The sequence below is a fragment of the Panthera onca genome, chromosome C2, assembly GCF_046562875.1.
Source record: "Panthera onca isolate mPanOnc1 chromosome C2, mPanOnc1 haplotype 2, whole genome shotgun sequence".
In the NCBI taxonomy this organism is placed as follows: Eukaryota; Metazoa; Chordata; class Mammalia; order Carnivora; family Felidae; genus Panthera; species Panthera onca.
This window is the reverse complement of record NC_138347.1, coordinates 3,286,524-3,310,310: the sequence shown is the minus strand read 5'-3', so window position 1 is coordinate 3,310,310 and position 23,787 is coordinate 3,286,524. Positions and strand designations below refer to the sequence as shown.

General features: G+C 59.2%; 1 protein-coding gene across 4 annotated transcripts; it reads right to left on the bottom strand.

The window, feature by feature from the left end:
- Positions 1 to 979: 979 nt before the first annotated feature.
- Positions 980 to 23,373, bottom strand: WDR4 (WDR4 tRNA N7-guanosine methyltransferase non-catalytic subunit). Of its 4 annotated transcripts, none has more exons than XM_078452728.2 (11): positions 23,136 to 23,373; positions 21,290 to 21,355; positions 20,024 to 20,167; positions 15,397 to 15,553; positions 14,627 to 14,739; positions 11,518 to 11,578; positions 7,749 to 7,847; positions 6,074 to 6,138; positions 5,155 to 5,338; positions 3,934 to 4,003; positions 980 to 1,978 (listed from the first exon to the last, which is right to left on the bottom strand). In XM_078452728.2, exons 1-11 carry the CDS (start codon positions 23,357 to 23,359, stop codon positions 1,797 to 1,799), a joined length of 1,365 nt encoding a protein of 454 aa, XP_078308854.1. In that variant the 5' UTR covers positions 23,360 to 23,373; the 3' UTR covers positions 980 to 1,796. The 4 variants fall into 4 exon arrangements, with proteins under 4 accessions (XP_078308854.1, XP_078308855.1, XP_078308856.1 ...); XM_078452729.2 differs by having other exon boundaries at positions 20,076 to 20,167; positions 21,285 to 21,355; positions 23,136 to 23,159; XM_078452730.2 differs by lacking the exon at positions 23,136 to 23,373 and adding an exon at positions 21,750 to 23,124 and having other exon boundaries at positions 20,076 to 20,167.
- Positions 23,374 to 23,787: the final 414 nt, after the last annotated feature.

Genomic DNA, 23,787 nt, shown 5'->3' with positions numbered 1-23,787 from the left:
AAGGAATGAGGAACGGGGCTGAAGGGCGCAGGGCGGGTCTCTGTCACTGTCGGCTGGTCAGCAGAGTTTGGTCTTGGCCGTGTGCACCTGGGACTGAGAATAACGAGAGAGATTTGAAAGCGAGCACCGGAGAGGCAGTGATGGCTGCGGCCGCCCTGCGGTCCGTTCTGATCCTGACGGGCGGCTCGGCACCACCTCCCAGGCAGGCGCCAGAGGGCCCCGCGCACACAGCCCTCAGCTCCGCCCCTGCCGCCCTGTTTCAGGCACCTGCCCATGAACACAGCGAACGTTCCGCGAGAAAGAAAGCCCACGTGAACACAGAAGAACAGGGTTTGGCTCTTTGTTTTTAAAGGCGGTAACCAGTTAGTATTGTTTTTCTTTTGCCTGGTTTTCGATCACTGAAAAATGTGAAAGCCGTTCCCGGCTCACAGGCCACACAAAGCCAGGCAGCAGCAGGACTTGGCCCGCAGGCCCCCCGTCAACACGTCACCACCACCAGACCCAAATTTCTCCTAAAACCAAGAACTTCAAAGCGGATTAACGAGAACGCTGTCTGTGCGCAGTGCAGGGCTGACGAGGTCTGGCTCCTCGGGCAGGACCCTGGGGAACCCCCAGGCGCGTCCCCGATGCTCCTTCAAAGACTTCTGCCCATCCCAACACCCCACTGTACCCCTTGTGGGAAGGGTGAGCGGCTCACCCACGGCTCTGTCTTCAGATCAACGTTTAAAGCAAAAACAAGGCACTTAGGGATTTCGCTTCTGTGACACAAAACAACTGGTCTCTAAGTACCCCAAGAAACCCCGCACCAAAGGCATCACGGACTCACACGGGCTTTCCCACCTCGGAGACCGATCACCCAGAAGTGGGTAAAAGCACAAGTAAGCACATCAGCGGACCCATCTGTAAGACTACCCACCAAAGAAACGCTTTTTCACATTAACAAGTCAGCATTTCAGTCACAGACAGTACACTCATCAAAGACGGTTTTGCTCAATATATTTTGAAATTAGTTCCAAATGTTGCTCCTAAACATTTCCAGAAGCTGCAAAAAGCTCATCTCTATTCATCGGTGATTAGAATCCAGCGGATGCCCCGGGTCTTTGCATCCCGTGCAGAGTTGACACGGAAATCACAGATATACGTAACACCCTCCACCGTTTCCCTGGAGAGCTGGGTTCCGGTCGGGGCTCCCGAGTCCTCACGCCCCGAAGGAAGTCCAGTCTGCGCCCCGCGCCCCGACCAGCTCATGTCACGGCGGCGGGGACCGAGCAGACGGCGGTGGCGGCCACCGGAGGAACCGAGCCACCCCGCCTGGGTTTCGGGCCCCACCCGGCGGCGGCCCCCACGCCGGACAGCACGCCCCACCATCTAGAGGGAGACACAGGGACGAAATGTGCCGCCCACGCTGCCGCAGAGCTCGCGGACTCCCCTGGAGAAGCGTCCAGCGCCACGGGATCAGTGGAAGCTCCACAGCCGCCACGCCCACCACAGGTTCCGGTCTCCTCCGATACGAAGAAAAGGCGCTTCGAGGCACCGGCACTACTCGTTGCGTCTCTGGCCGAGTACCAGGCCGTCTGGTTTCCCTTCAACCAGAAGGGTGCCCAAGACGCCAGGCAGAAGAGCCTGTTCGGCGGCGGAAAGTTCTAGAGCCAGGATACCGACCAGTTCTCTGGGACGGCCCACGCGTGCGCGGAGCTGGTGCGGACCTAACTGCCACCAAGCGTGGGTCGGGGAGCCGCGGGCAGAGGGGACAGCAGAGCCGGCTTTGGCTCGAGGCCACGAGAGTGCCGGGGCGGCTAGGACGGGCACCTCAGGGACGCCTCCCCCGGCTTCATCTTCTTGGCCTGCCCGTTAGGCCCAGCAGCCGGGTTCTGCCGCCGCTTCTGCAGCCTCTCCTCCTTCTTCCTCAGGTAGGCAGTCACGTTGTCAAAGGTGGCCTTGTAGAGACCACTGAAACCGACGTCCACGCCAGCCACGCCTGTGCAGGAGGGAACGGAAACAGAAGCCAGGTGGGATGGGGACCGAGGCCCTGCCGCAGGGGGATCAACTCGCCACAGCCCAGACCTCCCAGCAGACCCGCGGCACCTGCTCCGAGGCGCCCCCATGATGCCCGTCTCCGGGTGGCCACACCAGCCGGACCCAGGACTTGCTTCCGACAACACGCCAAAGCCAGGTCATCGCCGGGAGACAAGGCACAAGGGCTGTGGCTCACACGCTCGTATGAGCCGCCCGACAGGGGCGCCTGTGCTGGGGACTGCAGGCGGCCTGCCGCCAACAGCCACCAAGGAAGCGAGGCCCTCGGCCCAGCGGCCTGCAGGGACCAGGACCCTGCCAGCAACCACTGTGCGCGCCTGGAATCAGATCCCACCCCAGGGGCAGCGGAGCTTCTCAGAACCACACAAACAGCCCAGTAAGAAGTATTGTCGCCTTCACCCACTGAGCATGGGATACTCGTTACGCAGCAAGGTAATGGATGCGGACTGATCTCAGTGTCAAGGGTTGAGAGGCCTGATGGCCACAGACCAGCCCCACGGGGTCCACTTCACCCCGGTCAGAAACCCCACAGGGCCCGCTGCTCTGGGTCCCCTACCTCTTCTGGGACTTCCGTGCTCAGCTGGCCTTCCTTCCCTGTGTCTCCGCCCCACTCCCCTCCCCCACCCCCCACCCCTGGCACCTTAACCACACCTGCGCTGTGAGCAGACCGGTTTACCTGCAGAACTTCAGGAAAACTAAGCCCACCTTGGACCTGGCCCTCCCAGGGGATCCACAACAAGACAAGCTGGCCCCAGGCCCCGGCAGGGATGATGGCCAAGTGTCAGGCAGGGAGTAGGCTCGCCAGTGTCCCCAACACAGTCCTGCTACACACCCACTTGACAGTGTTGCTAAAGCAAATCCACACAGTGCTGGGAGGACGGAGCCCGGTCACTGCCCTAGTCCTTCCACCCCGAAAGGAAAGATGGAAGTTAACCCTGGGACACAGAGCCAACAAATCCCCACGAGAACACCTTCCACGAGACTTTAGATCATTGCCAGGGTCAACACAGAATTCACGTGTGACTCTCTTGAGTTCCAAGAACTCAGACTTCTGCCTGGAGAAGGCTCTGACAGGTGTCTTCTGCTCAACCACGTCTTTACTCAAATGAGGGCAGCTGACTCCCAAAGATGGCCATGAGTCATCCCTGTGACAAGGTCGCCTCAAGTCTCTGCCCAAGAAAAGCATCGTGGAAGCCGCTAGAAGCCGTGCAGCTAAGGGCTTGCCTTCCTCTATCAATAAAAACGGAGCGAGGTCTTGTCCTTGTAACGTTCTCAGGATTAAGTGAGGGCAGCACTCAATGCTTACCACGGGCCCTTCAACTGACGGGGACCCGTGGCTCTGACCGCCAGGCCACTCTCCTCACACTGCAGCGCCACTCTGGGGGGGTGGGGGATCGGCCTTCTCACCACTCTCTCCTCCTCTCGGCCTGGGGTTCACACTGGGTCCCACACTGGGCCAAGAAGACCCTCGGGGGTTCCAGGGATTGTCCCCATGCCTGACCTCATGGCCAGGAACCGCTCAGAGCCAACATTCGAGGCTCACGAGTCGCCCTGCGCTCCAAGTGAAGGCCCACCCGTTACCGGCCCCGCCCTGGGGACCAGCACCGGCAGCCCTGAAGGCAAAGGGGTGGACCCCGCCCCGACTGTGACCCCGGTTCCCATGCAGCTCATGGTCCTGGAGCAGGCTCACACTGGGCGTTCCCAGCGTGGGTGTGGGTCAGCCCCCCCGGTGCCCCAACCAGCCGCTGGCCTTCTGGAGGGGACACGGACGCATGCCACGCTTCCTGTATCCTTGCTCAGAAAAGCGGCTTCCTACTGTGTATCGCAGCCTGGGATCTGCCCCTGGCCGTGGCCAATTCTGGATGTCACCCCGAAAACAGGCTGCGCCCACATTCTTACCTTCCAGCATGGCCCAGTTCCCCCGGAGATGGGCGGAGACTTTCTCCACCGCGGCGTCTTCAGGAGCAGCCTGAGAAGACAACGGAGAGAGGCAGGACTCAGGCCGCGGTGCTGCCGGTGCTGGAAAGAGCAGACCCGCCAGGCATGGTCCAGGCGGCCAGGGCCCGGGAGACACCCGCTCGGGCCGCCCGACACCAGGCAAAGCCAGCCGGCAGTCCCAGCACGACAGATGCAGCTGTCCTCGCGTCTCGTCGGATAAAGACCCATAACGTGAGGGCCACCGACGTTCCTTCCACATTGGCTTGTCGAGCACGACCTTTTCTGAGGAGCCCGGCAGACCCCACACTTCCCAGCCGGGGGCATTCTGCTCGCCACCACTTTCTGATGAAAACACCCCGAGAGGCTCCGGGCGTCTCCAAAGCCCTCGGTCAAGTGAGCGCTTGTAACGGACGGGCCAGCCAGCACGGGGCTCGGGCGGGCTTTATCTCGTTCCCCCCCCGCCACGTCCTAGGAGATTCGGGACGGGCGGGAGACAACGCTGCTTTACAGACGGGGGAGCCGACTCAGAGAATGTGCGAGGTTCACACGTCGCCCGGCCCACAGCCCACACCCCTTTCTGCACAGATGGGTGCTCCTGAGTCCAGTGCCCCACGTGCAAGGCCACGTGCAGCCTGCCGATGTCGAGGCCACACACCCAAGCCACCCCAACTGTCAGTTCCTCTGCTAAAAAGACACGTGACCAGAAAAGTCAGAAGGAACATATGCCGATGATGGCAACTACCCCCCCCCCCCCCAAAAAAAACCACTACAGGCATCGTGACATGAACAGAGTTGGCTGAGGGGGGCGCCTGGGTGGCTCAGTCGGTTGGGCGTCCAACTTCGGCTCAGGTGATGTTCTCACGGTTCGTGGTTCGAGCCCCGCGTCAGGGTCTGTGCTGGCAGCTCAGGGCCTGGAGCCTATTTCCGATCCTGTGTCTTCCTCTCTCTGGCCCTCCCCCCCTCACACTCTGCCTCACTCTTTGTCTCTCTCTCTCTCTCAAAAATAAACAGACATTAAGGAAAAAAAACAAAGAAGAGCTGGCTGGGCATCCCTGCTCCCTGAACCCACGTCACAAGTCCTCCGGCCACACCCCCCCCAGCACCGAGCCACGATCGAGCTGGAAGGGGGCACAGCCGTCACCCCCTCCACCCCCACCAGAGGCACAAGGCCAGCAACCTCACCTGCCACTGGCCGCCCACAGGCCTGCAGAGCACGAGGGGGGCTTCCCGGTGGTCCTGCAGGACCCACAGTCCCCGGCCCTCCTCGAAAGCGATGTCCCACACTCTGTGCCGAAACGTCAGCCGCTGTCTGTAAACCAGCTGCTGTCTGGCGGCATCGAGCTGGAAAACGTAGACCGCGGGAATACTTTCCGCAAAGAGAGAGAGAACTTGTATTACGGCTACGACCAGGCCCACGTGGTATCATTCGACGTGTACAGCTTAGTGCCGTGCCCGGGTCGCCCCGAACAGGGACCCGGCCATCGCCAACCTCTCGGCTGCAGGCTCACGAGCGGCCCAGCCGGACGCACCTAGCCGAGCCGCCTCCGGGCCGCAGAGCCGTAGGACCTAGGGTCGCTGCAAGTGCAGGTCGCCCAGTTCTGGCTCAGCCTGCCCTGCGGCACTAGGGAACCAGTGCGGCACAAAACAGGTGGAGAAGGTGACCGTCCGGCTGCGCCTCGGACGGCACGGGACGCACCGGCACTCCCACCCGCTCTAAGCCCGCTCTAAACCCGCATCCTTGCTGTAAAACAAGCGGAGATGCCCGCGGCAGGCTTGTCCTGAGGACACACGAGATGTGCGGACACACCACACGCCCACGCGGCGCATAGAGATGCTGGAGCGCCCGCGGATGGCATGTGCCCCCGAAATCCTCCTCCTCGGCGCCCCTCGGCACCGGAGCCCTCGGGAGGGCCAGCGGGTCGTCCCGTGACCTGCTCGGCCCTCAGGAGGCACCGACTGAGGTGCGTTCCACAAGTCTTGGGTGGCCCTCGGGCACAGATTTTCTCAGGCACAGCTGGAGACCAGTGAACCGAGCAGCGCGTACAGGAGGGCCAGCCCACAGCAAGGGGCCCACGGACGCCCCGCAGCAGCACGAGCTCACCAGTCACACAGCAGCGCCACGCAGCCGTCCTGGTTCCGGTAAGTGATCCTGGAGGCGGCAAACCTCTGCAAGGGAGCACAGCAACGTAAATGCACGCTAGCTGCCAGGGACCCGGCCCCAGACTACTCTGTTCAAAGCGAGACTGGACGCGGCAAGACTTTGACGGTTGCCACCACGGTCGAGGAAGGAAAAAGAGACGGCCCTAGAATTTTCTGGAAATCGGTGAAAGAAAAGGAAGACGCGGCAGACCCCCATGACACAATTCCGATGTGCCACGAGAGCTGGAGAAGCCTCTCTGTGGCTCTGGCCCTCCCTCCGGAGCCCATGCAGTGTCTTTGGAGCCAACAGAACTGGTCAGAAAGCAAGACCAGGGGGCAGCAGAGAACACAAGGAATTATTAACAAGACACAACGGTGTCGAGGCCCCCTGGTCCTGGAGAGGGAAGCACCAGACGCCCGCCAGTCGGGAGAAGTGGAGGGAAAGGTCTGGTGCTCACCAAGCCTGGCCTGAGGGGCTGGGCCATGTGGGAGGGGGACTCCAGGGAGGGAGGAGAGGAGCCGAGGGGCGGGGATGCTCCACAGACCCTGCAGGTCTTGAGGGCCAGGCCCGAGGCCAGACACCTGCTGGTTCAGGGTCCTCTCTCAACCTCACTGTCCCAGAGCGTCAGAAGGTTCAGAGAGCACGAATATGAAAAAGTTACTGGAACAAATCAGGCCTCTATTCGCCACAGCCTCCAACGGGGCACCAGCATGGCAGGCACCCGAGCAGACGGCACCACGAGCAGGTGGCCAGAGCAGCAGAGTCGGCTGAGCCGGAGGCCCAGGCAGCCACTCGGCTGGGTGGCCACGGCCCCAGGGGTCCTTGAGGCTCTGGCCCGTGGTCAGGCCTGGCCTGCCCACTTCGGAGAGGGAGTAAGGGCAGCGGCTACAGAGCAGTCCCAGGATGAGGCAGAAGAACCCTTCAGTTCTCACGCGGACCTCCTGCAGGCTGGCGGGGGGGGGGGGGGCCATGTGGGGGCTCCGGGGGAAACTGCAAAGCTCCCAGTGACAGGCAGGACATCCTGGTCATCAAGAAACCACACCGAGGGCCAGCTCTGCGGGCCTGAACAGCCACGAGAGCGGACTGCTCCCTCCCTGCCAGGCCCAGCAGGGCCTCCGGGAAAACCGGTGGGGCTGTCCTCAGGTGACCAACCTGGACCTCAGCCGTGCAGGGCACCAGCTGGGAAGCATCAAAGAGCTGAGTGCCCATGAGCACGGAATCCGGAACACCCCAAAGGGCCGCCCACACGTTCTCCCCTGAAAATCTTTCACAACCAAAGGCCCGGGCGACCTGACCTGAGGATACACTGGCCAGTGTGTCGTCCCAGGGGTACGGGGAGGGTCACGAGACTAATTAAGTTCTCCGCTCAAGCATCGCTGTCTTTTCTGTTTCCAAGCAGGATCGGGAGACGCACTTCTGTAAAGCGGGTGTTGCAATGCACGTACAGCGAAATACAAAGTATCTCCTACTTAGGCGACCGGGCGCCCTCAAGGAGAACACGCGTTCCCCCAAGCTGCAACAAGTCTGTGCTGACGGCAGAGAGCCGTTTCCCACGCAACAGTGGCTCTGGCTCACGGCATCCCCGGGACTGGAGAGGCGCCCTGCAAAGTCCAACAAACCCACACCCAGACGCTACCTCGTCACCCCGGGGCTCCGCCGGCTCCTGCGGGCTGGTCAGGTGACAGCAGTGCAGCTCTCGGCCACTTCTGTACTCCCAGAGCCTCAGGGTGCGGTCCTGCACACAGCAAGGACAGGTCAGTGTGCACTCGCGGGGACACCCGGGCCTGCTTGGGGGGGGGGGGGGGGGGGGGGGGGGGCACTGACTCAGCGGAGCCGGCACAAAGGCTCTCTGCCCGCAGTCACGCAACCACTGAGAAAACACGTGACCCCAATGGCAAAGCGGGCAAAGGACACGAGACGACCCGTCACGTACAGACATCACGGACCATGGCGGCTGGGTTGGAGCCGGAGCACGCACACACGGGCGGGCGCACACGCACACACACACACACACACACACACACACACACCGCAACAATCATGTGCTCGCACAGGAGAAACACGGGTCGGGCCAAGCACAAGGACGGTCCCACGTCCCTGTTCAGGAACAGTGAAAAGGGGGCGTCCATTTGTTCCCCGTGAGACCGTCAACTGTGTGGCCGGTAAGGAAACTGGTGTGCGACCCAAAGGCCTCAGCGCCCCGCAGATACACACGACAGAGGAAGAACTCGTATTAACAAATGCAGGTCACGGCGCTCGCTGAAGGGACGGGACACGCGAAGAACCGCGCGTCTAAGGAGAATGAGCAGGGAGTGAAGCGCGGGTGAGCCGTCGGGTCCGCCCGGGAAACCCGTGCGCTAGATCCCGTCGCTGGAAACGCGTGCACAGGCCCACGCGCACCTGAAAACCTAACGCTGACTCATCCAATGAGACGCCGCCACACAGCGCACACGGCAGGTTTTAAGCCACCACGAGAAAAGGACGGACGACAAACTGCCCGAGTGTCAAGAGCAGGGGTGTGTGGGCGCTGGGCAAGAGGACGTAGCCGCCGTGAACACACACGCCCACCCCTGCGTCCCTCCCCAGTGACCAGAAAGGGAGGTTTCAGAAGCATGAACCCTCGAGGATGAAGACAACAGTCACGTGAGGCCACCCGGGAGGAGCTGAAGGGAGGGACAGGCCGTAGGGGGCTGAGATGCGACGCACCAGGCCGTGCCCAGCAGCACAACCAGGGGGTCCGTCAGAGCAGCCGGACTCCCCACCCTGCTGCCCGCAGAGCCGCAGGGTCCCCGTCCGGGTCCAGAGTGAGGGACCACACCACTGGCCCTCCCTGGTCACCTCCCGGGGCAGGCAGACAGGCCTGACGCCCAGGAGGGCAAAGACTGGGCAACGTGACCACCGGGAGAAGAGAGGTGACCCACGGCTATAGGTGCCCAACTCTTGACACCCTGGACTCGAGGGACACTGGCCACTGCCCTGTCCCCACCGCACACGGACACCCCCCTGCAAAAGGCAGACACCACACACGGTGAAGAAAACGCAAACGTGTGATCTCGGGGGTCAAAGGCCCTGCGCTCGGCGTGGCGCTGCGAGGGGAGAACGTTCTGGGCACCAGAAAGGCTGCCGAGAACCAATGGTAACAGCAGAACTTCACAGCCCACAGGACACTGGGAAATTAAGTTGCGGAGACGTCCCCACAGCAGAAGCAGGAACATGAGGGAAATGTCAAGGGAAAGACAACGAACCATTCGAGAAGCACACCTGAGAGTGAGGACTCTTCCCCAGGAGAGAGGAGGGTCTCGAATCGGGCGGGGATGGGGGTAGGGGGCGCTAACCACATAGCTGGTCAGAGCCCTGACCCCCATCTCCAGAGCACGGGGCACGGAGGCCCCCAAAACGTCCAGAGAAGGGGGAACGGATCCCACAGAGAGGACGCAAACCCTCACGTGAGATGAGGGGGGCGGCGGGGGGCGGGGGGTAGCTTTAACCTGGAGTTCGGATACCCACCTACCCACCAGGCGGGGGCGGAGGATTCGGGGCGTTTCCAGAAAGGCGGCTTCCTAACACCACCCTCCCTCCACCTTCAGAGGCACCCCTGGGAGAAAGGAGGGACAGAGAACGTGAACTAACATGAGGGGCGTCCGGAGGCAGCAGGAAAGAAGGGGTCAAGAGCAAGACAGCGTCACCACCCTCCGCAGGGCAGGGAAACGGGGTGGGGGGGGGGGGGGGTGCGTGTTCTCCTGTTTCTCAATCACTCTTGTTCTCTGGACACTCAGAGCGGAAGTTAAAAGGGCAAAGAGGCCGGGGACGCACCTCGCAGGGGCAGTGGGAGCCAGTGCCAGTTTTCACTGGGGGCCTCACAGCGGAATGTCACTTTGTAAGCGTGTGTTTCTAATGACAATAAACACTAGGAGCGCCAGCCTGGCTCGGTCGGTAGAGCGTGCACCTCTTAACCTCAGGGTTGTGAGTTCAAGACCTACACTGGGTGCAGAGATCCCTTAAAAAATAAAATCTTTAGAGGCGCCTGGGTGGCTCAGTCAGTCAAACGTCTGACTTCGGCTCAGGTCATGATCTCACAGTTCATGAGTTTGAGCCCTACATCGGGCTCTGTGCTGACAGCTTGGAGCCTGGAGCCTGCTTTGAATCCTGTGCCTCCCTCTCTCTCTCTGCCCCTCCCCTGCTTGCACTCTGTCTCTCTCCATCTCTCAGAAATAAACATTAAAAAAAAATTTTTTTTTTAATTTTTCAAAAATAATGAAGAGAACTGCACCTTGCACAGGGCAGGGCACAGGGTGGGCAGAGCTCTCCCGCATCTTTAAACACGCTCCTAAGCAAAACACGGAACTTGACAAAGCCAGTGCCAGAGTCAAAAGTGTTCGTTCTACTTTTCTATGTGCTCGGATGCTTGTTTTATTGTGAGAAACACTGGGAGGTGTAGGTACAGCAGAATTCACAAAAACCGGCCACCTCTGGGAACTCTAGCCACACCTACTTTCTTCCGTTTGCTATCACAGGACCAAGCACAGCTGGGAGGAAGAGAGAGTCAGAAAGCAGAACGCAAACGTGGTGAAGCAACAAAGAACAGACGTGTAGACGGCGGCCAGGTGTCTGCGGGACGGCAGGGAGGCCGCTGTTCCCACCCGGAAGCCCGAACTCAGGAGGGCCAGGAGCCTTCCGGGCAGCCCACCCAGGCACCCGAGTCCCCTAGAATGCTAAGGAGCAGGAACGACAGAGGAGGAGGAACAGGACAGGGCTTCTGGAAGAAAGGAAGAATCAGACGCCATCAGTAATTCAAAACCTTCTCTGGGCAAAAATCTTCCTCAGAGCAAAGAGGTCTCTGGCGACGAAACTATCCAGGCTTCGAGTCCCACCTTCCGGACACCAAAGTTTTCACTACTAACCAAACCCCCCCCCCCCCCCCCCACCAAGGCCAGACGTCGGCCCGAAGGACAGGGTGGGGGACAGGGTGAAGCGCAGCAGTAACTCGGGGGAACCCAGGTCCCCCTGGGACTCAGGTACTGTTGTACCGGAGGTCACGATGCTATTCCAGGAAGACGACAACCCTGAGACCCGACACACACACGGACACACACACAGAGGCAGCCTGGGACGGACACCACCACCCGCCCCGCCCCCCGAATGTAAGCCCCTAAGCAAGGAGGCAGCCTGGGACGGACACACACATGGACACACACACAGAGGCAGCCTGGGACGGACACCCCCCCCCCCCCCCCGAATGTAAGCCCCTAAGCAAGGAGGCAGCCTGGGTCAGCTCCAAACTTGGGAAAACAAGCACCATCTAGTGGAGAACAGCCAAGACCCAGCACCAGGACGGGCCCCCAGCCCCACACAGATCCCCCGCTGGAAGGCGAGCACAGGTGCTCACCACGGAACCGAGCACTTACCCCGGATGCGGACAAAAGCAGCTCGGGGTGGTCGGGCACCACGAAGATGCGGCTCACAAACCTACAGCGTGAGAGAAGCAGAGGGTGAGCTGAGCTCTGGCACGCTGCTCTGACACCCGCCCGGCCCGTCTGTCCTCGCCAAAGCCCTGTCCCACATGCCCCTGAGCCCCGGGGGAAAACTAAGGAGGGTCCACAGGGAGCTGGACAGCGCCGAGCAAGCTGGGGAGCACACCGCGTCATTCTCAGGGCCCAACAACATGACAACCCACAGGAGGGACCGGCCCGGCCCGGCCGCGCTCCCCACCCTGGACGCGCTCCCCAGACATGCTGCTGGAAAGGTCCAGGAGCTTCTGTGCCGCTGCTCGAGCCGCCCTGTTCACAGCCCGAGACCTCCCCTGCAGGTCCGTGATGATGGAGGCCTCAGGGTGGGATCCGTGGGAAGGAGCAACAGTGGTCGGCAGGCAGACACAGACCCACCGTCCTTCAGCCCACGGTCGTCCCCAGAAGCCCATCTTGGAGCCAGCCTCGCCCTGCGAGGGAGACGGCCTCCCGGGCTTTCCCGCCAGCTGTATGGTGGTCACCAGCGCACGGCCCCCGGGGACCCCAGGCGGCTGGCCCCAGCACTCCCCCGGCACAGAACGTCCGTTACGGACGCCGTGGGTCACCTCCACGAGTCAAGACGAAGCGGGTGGAAACCCGTTTCTACAGATTTTACACAAAAGTCTTAAAAATCTATTTTTATTTGGGGCACCTGGCTGGCTCAGCAGGCAGAACGTGCGACTTAATCTCAAGGTTGTGACTTCTGGCCCTGTGCTGGCTGCAGAGATTGCTTAAAAATACTGTTTTTAATCTATTTTTACCACTTATTTGCTCACTGAAATACCTACTGAGCACCTACTACCTGCCGCCGTGTGGAGGGCTGGGGACAGCAGTAAGCACAGCCCACGAAGGCTGCAGGAGCCAACAGGAGATGGGCCGGCAGAGAGCCCAACAGAAACAGGGCTCCAGCCACGTGACTCAAATTTGCAAGGGACCCCATCTAAGAATTAGACACCGATGTGGCGCGCCTGGGTGGCTCCGTCAGTCAAGTGTCTGACTTCTGCTCAGGTCATGATCTCATGGTTCGTGGGTTCAAGCCCAGCATTGGGCTCTATGCCGACAGCTCAGAGCTGGAGCCTGCTTCAAGTTGTGTGTGTCTGTCTCTCTCTCTGCCCCTCCCCTGCTCACGCTGTCTCTCTCTCAAAAATAAATCAACATTAAAAAAAGAAATTAGACACAGATGAAAGTAACCGAAGCTACTCTTAACTCGGTAACACCCAAAATATTACCATCTCAACAGGCAATCAAGAAAAAAATTAGTAACAAGCTATTTTTCCATTCTTTTCTCGTACGAAGTCTTCAAAATCAGGTATCTTACACTAACAGCACATCTCCCTTCAGACTTCAGGATTCGTGGCTCCTGTCTGGACAGTGAAGGCTAAGACAAAAGCAGAGCAGGACAGGATGAGGGGAGGGGCCTTCCTGAGAAGGCAGGTGGCATCCAGCTGGACACTGAAGAAGTGGAGGAGAGCACGGAGGAGAGCTCTACCAAGTGGGGACAGCAAACACAGCACAAGCAAAGGCCCTGAGGCAGAAGTGTGCTGGGTGGGGTGGGGTGGGGAGCAGCAGACCCCAGGGAGAAACCAACAGAGCAGGGGCCCGAGGCTTGCAGGTCGGAACTCTGGACGCTGGATCACCACAGAACTCAATCAAAGCCCACACAAGCTATCAGGAGCGACAAATCCGGGAACCATCCACCTTCCCAGAGGTCATTCTTTACATCCCGTTCAAAACCAAGGAAACAGGAGCGATTGCAGAATTAAATCAACTTGTCCCAACGTCTCCTGCAGCCTCAAATAATGTACTTTAAACGCTGCAACTGGGGGGGGCGCCTGGGTGGCTCAGTCGGTTAAGCGGCCGACTTCGGCTCAGGTCACGATCTCGCGGTATGTGAGTTCGAGCCCCGCGTCGGGCTCTGTGCTGACTGCTCAGAGCCTGGAGCCTGTTTCAGATTCTGTGTCTCCCTCTCTCTCTGACCCTCCCCCGTTCATGCTCTGTCTCTCTCTGTCTCAAAAATAAATAAACGTTTAAAAAAAAAATTAAAAAAAAAAAAAAACAAAAACACTGCAACTGGGGCGTCTGGGGGGCTCAGTCAGTTACGTGTCCGATCCCAGCTCAGATCATGATCTTGCAGCTCGTGAGTTCCAGCCCCACGTCGGGCTCTGTGCTGACAGCTCAGAGCCTGGAGCCCGCTTCGGATTCTGTGTCTCCCTCTCTCTCTGCCCCTCCCCTACTCACACTCTGTCTCTCTCTCTCAAAAATAAATAAACATTGAAAAAAATTTTTTTCCTTAAAGTAAAAGACTGCGGCAAATGAAACTAAGGGCTTCTCCTGAGCACACACTGTAATTAGCCTTGACCCCGAGAAGACCGGCATTCTTTGAAAATGCCTCCCTTGCAAAATGCCAAAATTCAACTAGAAGAGAGCTCACTTGCCCTAGAAAAGAGGTCGCAAAGGAAAGACCACTGCCCAGGTTCCGATTTAAGTCCTGGACTGTTCAAACTACGAAAGTATGTCCCCCACGCACACGCCTACTGGCCACCGACCACTGCCGGGCCCTGGCGGGTGTCGGAGCAGAGAAAGGAGTGTTCCAGAAACAAGCCCTCGCCTGGAGGCCAACGTGGGGACCACTGGTGAGCGGTCACAGGCGGGAGGCGGCGGGCTTGGAGGAAAGTCCTCTGACACTGAGCGCCACGCTGGCTCCCGTGGGCAGCGTCACCACCACCATCTGTGGTGCCCTCGTGCTGGGGTCTGAGACCCCAGTGCTAACGAGAAAACCGGTCCCCGAAACACACGGGAAGGGAGGGGAAGGGAGAGGTGAAGGTTCTGAAGGGCCCCGGACAGAAGCAAGCACCGGATGGGGCCTCGCCAGGGAGCCGCCCAGGGGAGCGCTGCACACGCGCGGCGGTCCCTCTCCTGCAGGCCTGGCCACAGAGCGGGTGCCCCCGCTTCTCGAGCAGCCCGCCTGTGCGTCCCGGACGTCCTCCGGTGGGGCAGGAAGGGGACTCACTCCGTGTGCCCGAGGCAGAAGGACTCGATGCTGTGCGGTGCCGCGGCCCAGCTCACCCGGATTTTCTCGTCCCGGTCGGCGGTGAGGACGTAGCAGTCATCGGGACTCACGGCCTGCGCACGAGGGTGACAAAGGACAGGTGAGGGTGGCCGAAGCCGGGACCCCCGCCCCCGGGACTCGTTCCCGGTGCTCCCCAGGTGTCCTCGCGCACACACCGCCCGCACCACCCCTCGACCTCCAGCACCCGCTCCCCGCCCCCTCTCCCCCTCCTCCTCCTTGTGACCCCATGACCACCCAGTCACCCAGTCCTGGTGGTCTTTCCTTCAAGAAACCCTCCCTCGTTGTTCCTGCCGACGTCCTCGGGTCCCACCCGGTCCCACCTCCTACTGGCCGCCCCCAGCCCTCACCAGGCCCCTCGGTGGGGTAGGTCGCGGCTGAGGGGCCGCAAGGACACGGAGGTGAGGCCCGTAAAGCACGGAGAACAAGCCCAGGCCTGGAGACGGTGCCTGCTCTTCCCACGGCCCTCCTCCGCCTCTGCACGCGACCCGGGCGTCCCTCACTTCCAGGACCAGCCCGACGCCTCCCCGCTGGCCCGTCCGCATTCACCGGCCGCTTCACCTTCCTAAGTCCCACTCGTGAGGCCGCCCGCTCACCGGTCCGCAGAGCTTCTACAGAACCCACACGCCCCCGACGGCCGAGCTCGCAGACCGGGCCTCACCCTCGTCAGACCCTCTGCTCTGCCCCACCTGACTAGCACACCACCCACGTACCACATCCAACAACATCGACAGGTGCCCAAGTTCAAGCTTGCCGCATCCCTGTGGCTCCAACACCGAAAAGGAATAAACGTCTCCAGACTTGTCGGCCACCAGAAGTTTCTCCTCGGAGGCTGTGAAGGTCAGGGCCGTGCACCTCCTCACCACGGTCCTGGAAGGCCAGAGACGCCCACAGTTGGCTCGCACAGTTGGCTCGCACAGTCAGCACAGGAAGGGCCGACGGGCCTGCCAGCCGCGCGCTCTTCGGACACGCGTCAGCTCCTCGCCGAGCGTCTCCCCCTCCGGGTTCCACAGCAGCACCGAAAAAGCAAGGCAGTTAAGAAATGGAAACAAAGCCAATGTCCTAGACAAATCTCACTTTGAAATGGTATTTTTGCTTTTATGATGGCAGAATCTGGGCAGTGGATACCTGGCTGTCTAGCACGAAATCCTCTCAAATTTGCTGTGCTTGAAGATTATCCTAATAAAACGTCGGAAGACCTGCTCCTCGACCCAGCAGCTCCACCGCACGTGTCGAGGAAGAAGACGGTCGGCTTCAGAAAACACCCAACGTGCTCTGGGCGAAACCGCGAGCACACACACGACGCGGGCCCCCTGCGCCGGGAGACTCCACACCGCAGCCCGGGGCCCTGCCGGGCTGGACCCGCCCGCACTGCTCCTGCGCTCGCACAACAGTCCCGAAGACGGGGTGCGGCACCCCTCCGCAAACACGCACGCGCCATCCGTCCCCACGGGGGCGGCCCCGGCACGCGGCTGGGGAGGTCTGAGTTCCGGCTCAGGCCCCATGAAAGTTCACACGCTCGTCAGTTCACACCCCGATCCGATTCACCAGGTCGGTCACAGCCACGGGTTGGAAACGGGTTCAACGCTGCGCCAGCCCGAGAAACATTACCGCGTGCGCGCGCGCGCACGCACGCCCGCCTCATCCGGGGTCCTGGTCACCCAGCGTCTCGCCCACTCTCGGGGGCGGGTTTCTGCAGCTTCCTCCCGCCCTCCGTCTACACTTCCTTCTACACTTCCTTTCTACTCGCTGTCCACAAGGCAAGTCCCTGCACTTCCGGCTCTGTGAGACCCCACCTGCGCCACAGCCTGGCGCAGACATCACGTTTATCTGCCTTACCTGCACTTGCGGTCCCTGCCCTCCCTTGTCCCCAGAGGCGATGCGAGTGCACCCCCACGGCGCCCTGCAGCTGGCGCTCCAGATGTCAGCCCGAAATGGAAACCTAAGCTCAAGCAAGCTACATCTCCGACACGAGGACCCAACGAGGACGTCACAGCTTCTCGGGAGCTGAGGGACTAAAGGACAGAAAACGCAGGGGAGAGGGCCGCCAGCAGCAGCCGAACCTCCCCCTCTGCCCGCCAGGGGAGCTAAGAAAGGACGAGTGACGACATAAACGCGGAGAAAACAGACGGTGAGGCTCCGGGCAAGATTAAGCAGAACTCTCCAGGCGCGCCTTCACGTACACGCCGCCGCGGCTCCTAAAGGGCGATTACGCAGCTGCCTCGCGGCCACCCTTCCAGAACAGCGGCCTGGGCCGGCCCTGCAGGACTCACACGGGCAACCCCCACTGCCCCTCTTCCTGATCAGCCCAGAAACGGCCCGGCTCCGCAATCTTGTCACTTCGTCTTTTGCCAGTGGGGTGGGGGGCTTCTATCTTCTCAGGCTAAGTTCGTCCTTGCAAGGACTCCAGGATGCACAGAGCAGGTGGGGGTGTGGGTCTGCAGGGGCAGATCCCGAGACAGGACAGCAGATGGGTTGGCCACTCAGCCCCCCCCCCCCCGGAAGGAGGGGGGACAGGGCCCCACCTGTCCTGGGGTCTCTCCCTTCCCTCCAGAGTCATGAGGTACACAGCCCAGTGTTCCTGTCTTCACGCCCCACCAAGGCCAGCCTGGCCTCTCCCCTGGCCACTATCCTGGTCCAGCAGCTGAGCCCGAGATGCCCCCGCTGGGCTGGGACCCACCCAAGCCCCCCTCCAGAAAGCCATGCTTGTTCAACAAAACTGAGCCTGCCGGGCCCCACGGGGCCCCGAGGATACCAAGCTCCCCAACACCACACACCTCCAGCAGCAAACAATCTCATTTCCCAGGGCTCTGCCTTTCCGCATACTCGTATGATTTTAATGCATCTATTTCCCGAAACGGTATGACTTCCTACGTAAGATCTCTCACCAAGAAAACAGAAAACATGGCACGCCAAGTGTCCTCATTTTTGGTTCAGAAAACCCGGCCTCAGTTCCAGGCCTTTGTCATCCTGAACTGAAACCTTGAAAACAATCACTGCTACCCACGACTTCCATCTGGGCTTTTCCTCGACACCCTCCAAGGCTAGGTTTTAAGGCCACTGGAGAGCTCCGAGCTGTGACGAGTCTTGGTCAAACACGAGTCTTGGTCAAACACGCGAGTCCAGGACGCTCCCAAGCCCGAACTGAAGGTCAAGGATGGCTGTTTTTCTGAGGAAGGGTCCATCTGTCGGGGCCGCCCCCCCCCCCCCGACCCCCACCAAGCACAACAGGTGCTGCATCGGGCAGCATCGCACCTTACGTTGCGTTCAGGGTAAAGGCGTAGGACGAGGCAACGTGGAAAACGCAGCCTCTAGAACCGCGACGTGATCTGGCCCGCACCCTTCGCTCGGCGGCTGACACAGAGGGGACGGGAGTCCCGTGGGGTCCCGCCTAACTGCCAGCAAGCACCGTCTGCAGGGCACGCTGTACCCCACCCGCGACACGAGAGGCCCTGCACACCTAATGCACGTTTGCAACAGTCCTTTGTTGGCATCAACGTAAAAACCAACAGCCCAAATAGGATTAGAGGGGGAAAAAAAACGAGACACCAGCCACCGTTTGCCAGCGTACCATTGCCGACCCTGAGTGTTCCTAGATCTTTACGGGAAGGTAATCACCAACACGGCACCTTCAAGACACAAAACCAAGTCGCAGCACCCGGGAGCCCTTGGGGAACGGCCAGAGCCCCGCCAGGAGCCCCGGGCGCTCGCCCTTCGGTCGAGGGCAAGCTCCACCACAGGATGCAGGGGCGTGGTGGCAGGCTGTGCGGACGTCCCCTCGTCCCAAGTTCAGGGCGAAGGGCTCCCCTGAGCACAGCGCACACCCCCGTGCAGAGGCCACCTGGAATTTGCCTTTTCACTCTTCTCTTTGAAAGTAAGATCAATCAGGACTCTAAAAGGCGTAGCTGCTGGGGCGCCTGGGGAGCTCAGTCCGTCAAGCGTCACGATCTCCAGGTTCATGGGTTCGAGCCCCTCATCGGGCTTTCTGCCGTCAGCGCAGAGCCTGCTTTGGATCCTCTGTCTCCCTCTTTCTCTGATCCTCTCACGTGTGCATGCGTGTGCACTTTCCCTCAAAAATTAAACATTTAAAAATAAAATTAAACTAAGTTAAATTTAAGTTAATTTAAATTTAAAAAAAGGGGGGTCGTCTGGGTGGCTCAGTCAGTTGGGCGTCCGACTTCGACTCAGGTCATGATCTCACAGCTCGTGAGTGCAGCCCCACCTCTGAGCTGACAGCTCAGAGCCTGGAGCCTGCTTCCGATTCCGTTTCCCTCTCTCTCTGCCCCTAACCCACTCACATTTTGTCTCCGTCTCTCTCAAAAACAAATAAACGTTTAAAAAATCATAAATAAATAAATAAATAAAATAAAAAGCACAGCTGTCCCCGATACAGATGTGAACCAGCTACCAGGTGGAGTCCCTTAACCCTGGTCGGTGGGTAGCTCAACGGGTACGTAGCTTGCATGCGTTTCTCTCTTACTGTCAAGGGACAGTTAAGCAGAGCAGCCTGCGCGGGGGTTGGGGGGGGGTGGGGGCAAAGATGAGGGGACAGAGAGGCTGGCCCTGCTCCGGGTGGGTGTTTCCGTCCCCGCCACAGACATCAAAGAATCCCAGCCTTCTCCCACTGGAGGAAGCAGAGAACTCACCACCGCCCCGTCAGAGTAACAGAAAATCACGTGTGCCCAGGGCCTGCGTCAGCATCCCCCACCTCTCTAAGCCCTCGAGGTCACAAAACAAGGAAGCTCTCGAGGAACTCACTGACGGAGACCTCCAGAGGGACAACTAAGGCCAAAGGACACCAGGCCGCTGACACCCTCCCCCATCAACACTGAGCTCGCACACATTCTTCACATACTTGGGAATCAGGACGCTAACTTTACATCCCGCCAAGTTCAACTGCGGCACAGGTGCCTGAACGTACACAAAACCCCTCACACTCTCGGGGCGCCCGCTGTGAGTCTCCATTTCTGCCACCACGGGGCTGGAGGGGTGCTGGAAAGCAGGATGCCACGGTGGCCAGGGGCCCGCACTTTGGAGCCAGAGCGACCAGGTTCAGGGCCCGGCTCTGCCCTGGGTGCTGATGAGGATCAGCTTCTGGACTCCGGCCAGGGATGTGGGTAAGGGCAAGACCCCCGCCCCCCCCCCCCCCACACACACACAGACAGGGCTGTTTCGGGGATTAAATCAGTTAACACACGTAAGACCCTGAAAACAGTGCCTGGCACAGAGCTGAGACTATGTGTTAGTTGCTTATTACTAGGTCACTGTCGCTATGGTTACGGGCATGCAAGTGTAAGCTGTGCGTTCAACATCAAATTATTCAACGTTAGCATTTCATACCTGACACTCAGACATTGCCATGGTTTTGTACGGAAAAGAATCAGACGCTTACTGTCATCAGTTAAAGCAAAATAGCTGCCAGACTTGGAGAAGGTGGACGCCAGAATCGTGTCACTCCCCTTATCCGCGGGCTGCCCGTCCTCCCTGAGAAAGAGAGGACAAGGTCAGGGCTTACCTGAGTAAACAAGGCGGCCTCCCTGCAGGCTAGCCTCATTCATGTACAACACGAACAGAGGCAGAAAACGGTATGAGATTCACGTAACCAGAATATAAAGACCTATCAAGGGGACAGAGGGAGGTTCAAAACAGCTGGAATGTTTAACGAATAAACCTCATTAAACAGGCACACACACCAGAACCCAAAGAGCGGAGCTGGAAAGACCCTCAGAGATCACGTGACCCACTCCCTCATGGACATGAAGGGATCTAAGACTAGAGCCAAGGATTATTTTCAGCTTTTTTTTTTTTTCTAATGAGCCACAAGACCAATTCTACTAAAAAAAGAACACCATACAAAATTATCACATTCTGCTTTCCTGATCTTTCAATTAACTAAAGCTAACTTCATACACCTGCCTTCAAAGCATTTAAAATCCCATTCTATTTTGGGGTGACTGGGTGGCTCAGTTGGTTAAGCATCGGACTCCTGATTTCAGCTCAGGTCACGATCTTGAACTCAGGTAATGATCTCGGGAGCAGAGCCTGCTTGGGATTCTCTCTCTCTCTCTCTCTCTCTCAAAATACATAAAAATAAAACATTAAAATCCCATTGTATTTCAAGATGACTATAAAAAAGTTAATTACGCACAGAAACTAATTAAAAATACTTAGAAAAACCCTAATATCCTTAATGCCAAATTTAAAAGTTAGTTCCACGTTTCTTTCCGGAGGTGGTACCTGGTTTATCCGCACAGCAGGGTAAAGAGAAATGAAGAATTCAGGGGCACCTGGGTGGCTCAGTCGGTTAATCTTCCGACTTCTGCCCAGGTCATGATCCCATAGTTCATGAGTTCGAGCCCCACGTGGGGCTTGCTGCTCTCAGCGTATATCCCGCTTTGGATCATCTGTCCCTCTCTCTCTCTCTCTCTCTCTCTGTCCCTCTCCTGTTCGCACTTTCTCTCTCAAAAATAAATAAACATTAAAAAAAGAACAGAAAAAGAAAAAAGAAATGAAGACTTCAGTAAGTAAGAAGATCATTTACTTCTTAGGCTATTCTGTCCCAATAATTCCATAATCAGGCCCGATGAGCCTCCCCCATTACCTCACCCTTTACTTTCTTGTGACTTCTCTGCTGCCGTGCTGCAATCATATGCGAAGAGGACGTCATCATCACTAAGGAAGAACAGAGATTTTAAAAAGAGCACTTTATTAATAAAAACACGGGGTTTTTCCTAGAACATAAGTAATCTTATAATCATTAAATTAAGGGTCTTATCAGGGAGCCTGAGCCACTCAGTCAGTTAAGCCTCAGACTCTTCATTTCAGCTCTGGTCATAATCTTATGGTTGGTTTCTGAGTTCGAGCCCTGCATCAGCCTCTGCGCTGACGGTATGGAGCCTGCTTGGGATTCTCTCTCCCTCTCTCTCTCTGCCTCTCCCTACTCGCATTCTCTCTCTCTCAAAGTAAATAAATAAACTTTTAAAAAAATCAATGCAAGATGCTTATGTCAGAAGAAATTACATTGATGTTTCTGGGGGTTTCTTGCATGCAAATTTAAAACTGCCACCTTTAAGGGGTACCTGGGTGGCTCAGTCAGTTAAGCGTCCAACTTCAGCTCAGGTCATGACCTCACGGTTCATGGGGGGTTCCAGCCCCGCGACGAGCTCTATGCTGACAGCTCAGAGCCTGGAGCCTGCTTCCGATTCTGTGTCTCCTTCTCTCTCTGCCCCTCCCCCCACTCAAGCTCTATCTCTGTCTCAAAAATAAACATTTAAAAAAGTTTTTGTAATAAAACTGCCACCTTTTAAAAACGTCTCAACTACCCATGAGAGCTCCCATGGCCGCCAAACACCTACCAGTACAGGAGTCACCACCCATCTTCCCTCAAGACCCTAAGCTCTCTTCAGTTTATGCCCATCTCCCCCGTTCCAGTGCCCGGGCATAGACAGGGCACAGCCTTTAAAGTGACTGCGCTCAGACTCTTTTCCCACCAAACACTGTGACGTAGAAACACTTCTCCGAGGCAAAAACTGTGCCACCAGCACATTTCCTCAAAAGGCGTAGACCAAAGCAAGCATATCAAGTGTAATAAACCCATGTCTCTCAGTGGCACGTGTTAGGATACCAGGAGTCTCCAAAAAAAAAAAAAAACAATCAGGAACAGACCACAGGTTTATGAGCAAGTTTTTTGTGAAAACTGAACTCAACGTTGAAAGGGGATTTCCGATACCAGGCTTTGAACAAAGCTCAGAGGCTATATTTGCATTTGACGGACATATGCATGAATCCGAACTACCCTAGGAAAGGAGCACGGGCCGAAACGGACCATTAATATCCATGCGGCTCCTGGGGCAAGACTATTTGATTAACACTTATTGCTAAGAATTTCGGGTGCCGTGTAAGCGGGTGCAGGCAGTTAGAGAAAGCGGGTGCAGAGCCTTGTGAAGAGGCGCTGGAGAGGTGCGCGCCACACCTAGAGCCCCAAAGAAAGAACAAGAGCGGGGTCTAGGGCTGCGGGCGAGGGAGCAGGCACCGACAAGCAGAGGGAGGTGAGAGGAGTGCGCCCGGGACCCCCTCCCAGCGCGTTCCCCGAGAGTAGGGCACCCCTCGCCAAGAGGGCAGAGGCCGCCTTCCTCACAGGGCCCCCAGAGCGGGTGTGGCCACGACCCCGAAACCGCGGGGCCTGGCCCGCGTCACCTCACGGGATCCGGCCTGGGCAGCGACCAGAAGCGTCCGGCGCCGACCCGGCCAGTCGCACGGGGCCCCGGGCCGGCGGCGGCGGGACGCACCGGGGGCGGCTCTTGAGAGGAGGCGCGGGCCGAGGAGGCGGAGGGGCTCGCGGGGGGTGCCCGCCAGGGCGGGCCCGGCCCGGCGGCGCCAGGGACTGGGGCCCTCCGGGCCCCGACGCGCGCCCGCAGCCGGGGCTCCCCGCTCCAGGCCCCAGCCCCCTCACCTGCTCGCAGTGGAGGTGGCCAGGAAGCGGCTGCCGCCCCGCACCACCAGCGTCTGCCCGCACAGCGCCAGCCCCGCGGAACTCGCCATGCGCCCTCCCGCCGCGCCACCCCCCACGTGCGCCGCCCAGAGCCACTTCCTGCCGGCGCCGGGCAATGACGTCACGTAAGGCGCCGCGGGGTGACGCGCTCGGCCCGCCCCCGCGGCGCCGGAGGCCCCGGGCATGCGCACAAGGTGCCCTCTCCTCCCCACCCACCCCAACCCCCTCCCACCCCGGCCAGGATCTGTTGCCGATCGGTTTCGCGCGCTCCCGTGAGCACGCTTGCTGAGCATTGCTCTTTGCCTCCTGGGCAGGGCTGGTTCCGGATCTTTCTCCGCTGCAGCTGGGGGACTTGGTCCTGCTGGTACCTGCTGGGCTCTTCGTAGCCGCTCTTTCCAGAGGTGGGTGGGTGTGAGCTCCCCCGCCTGTCCCGCGTTGGCGTCGGCTGGCCCGCGGAGGGGCGCTCAGGCGCTGGCCGGGAGCCTACCCACCTCCCTGGGAGGTACGCCGCGGGCGCCCCGGGGAGAGCGCTTTCTTTGCCCGTGGCCTTTTGCTCGTGGAGTGGCGTCACCGTTCACCAGCCGGACGCGGTGGCTTCTCAGGACGCGCCGCC

Bases quoted from the DNA above. Each gene is read 5' to 3' on its own strand.
- WDR4 (XM_078452728.2), bottom strand. From the start codon at position 23,359: ATGCCCGGGGCCTCCGGCGCCGCGGGGGCGGGCCGAGCGCGTCACCCC. The intron at 11,579-14,626 runs GTGAGTCCCCTT...CTCACGCTGTAG, and splicing joins TTCTGCCTCGGGCACACGGA to GTTTGTGAGCCGCATCTTCG. The intron at 1,979-3,933 runs GTAAGAATGTGG...CCTCCTGCACAG, and splicing joins GAACTGGGCCATGCTGGAAG to GCGTGGCTGGCGTGGACGTC.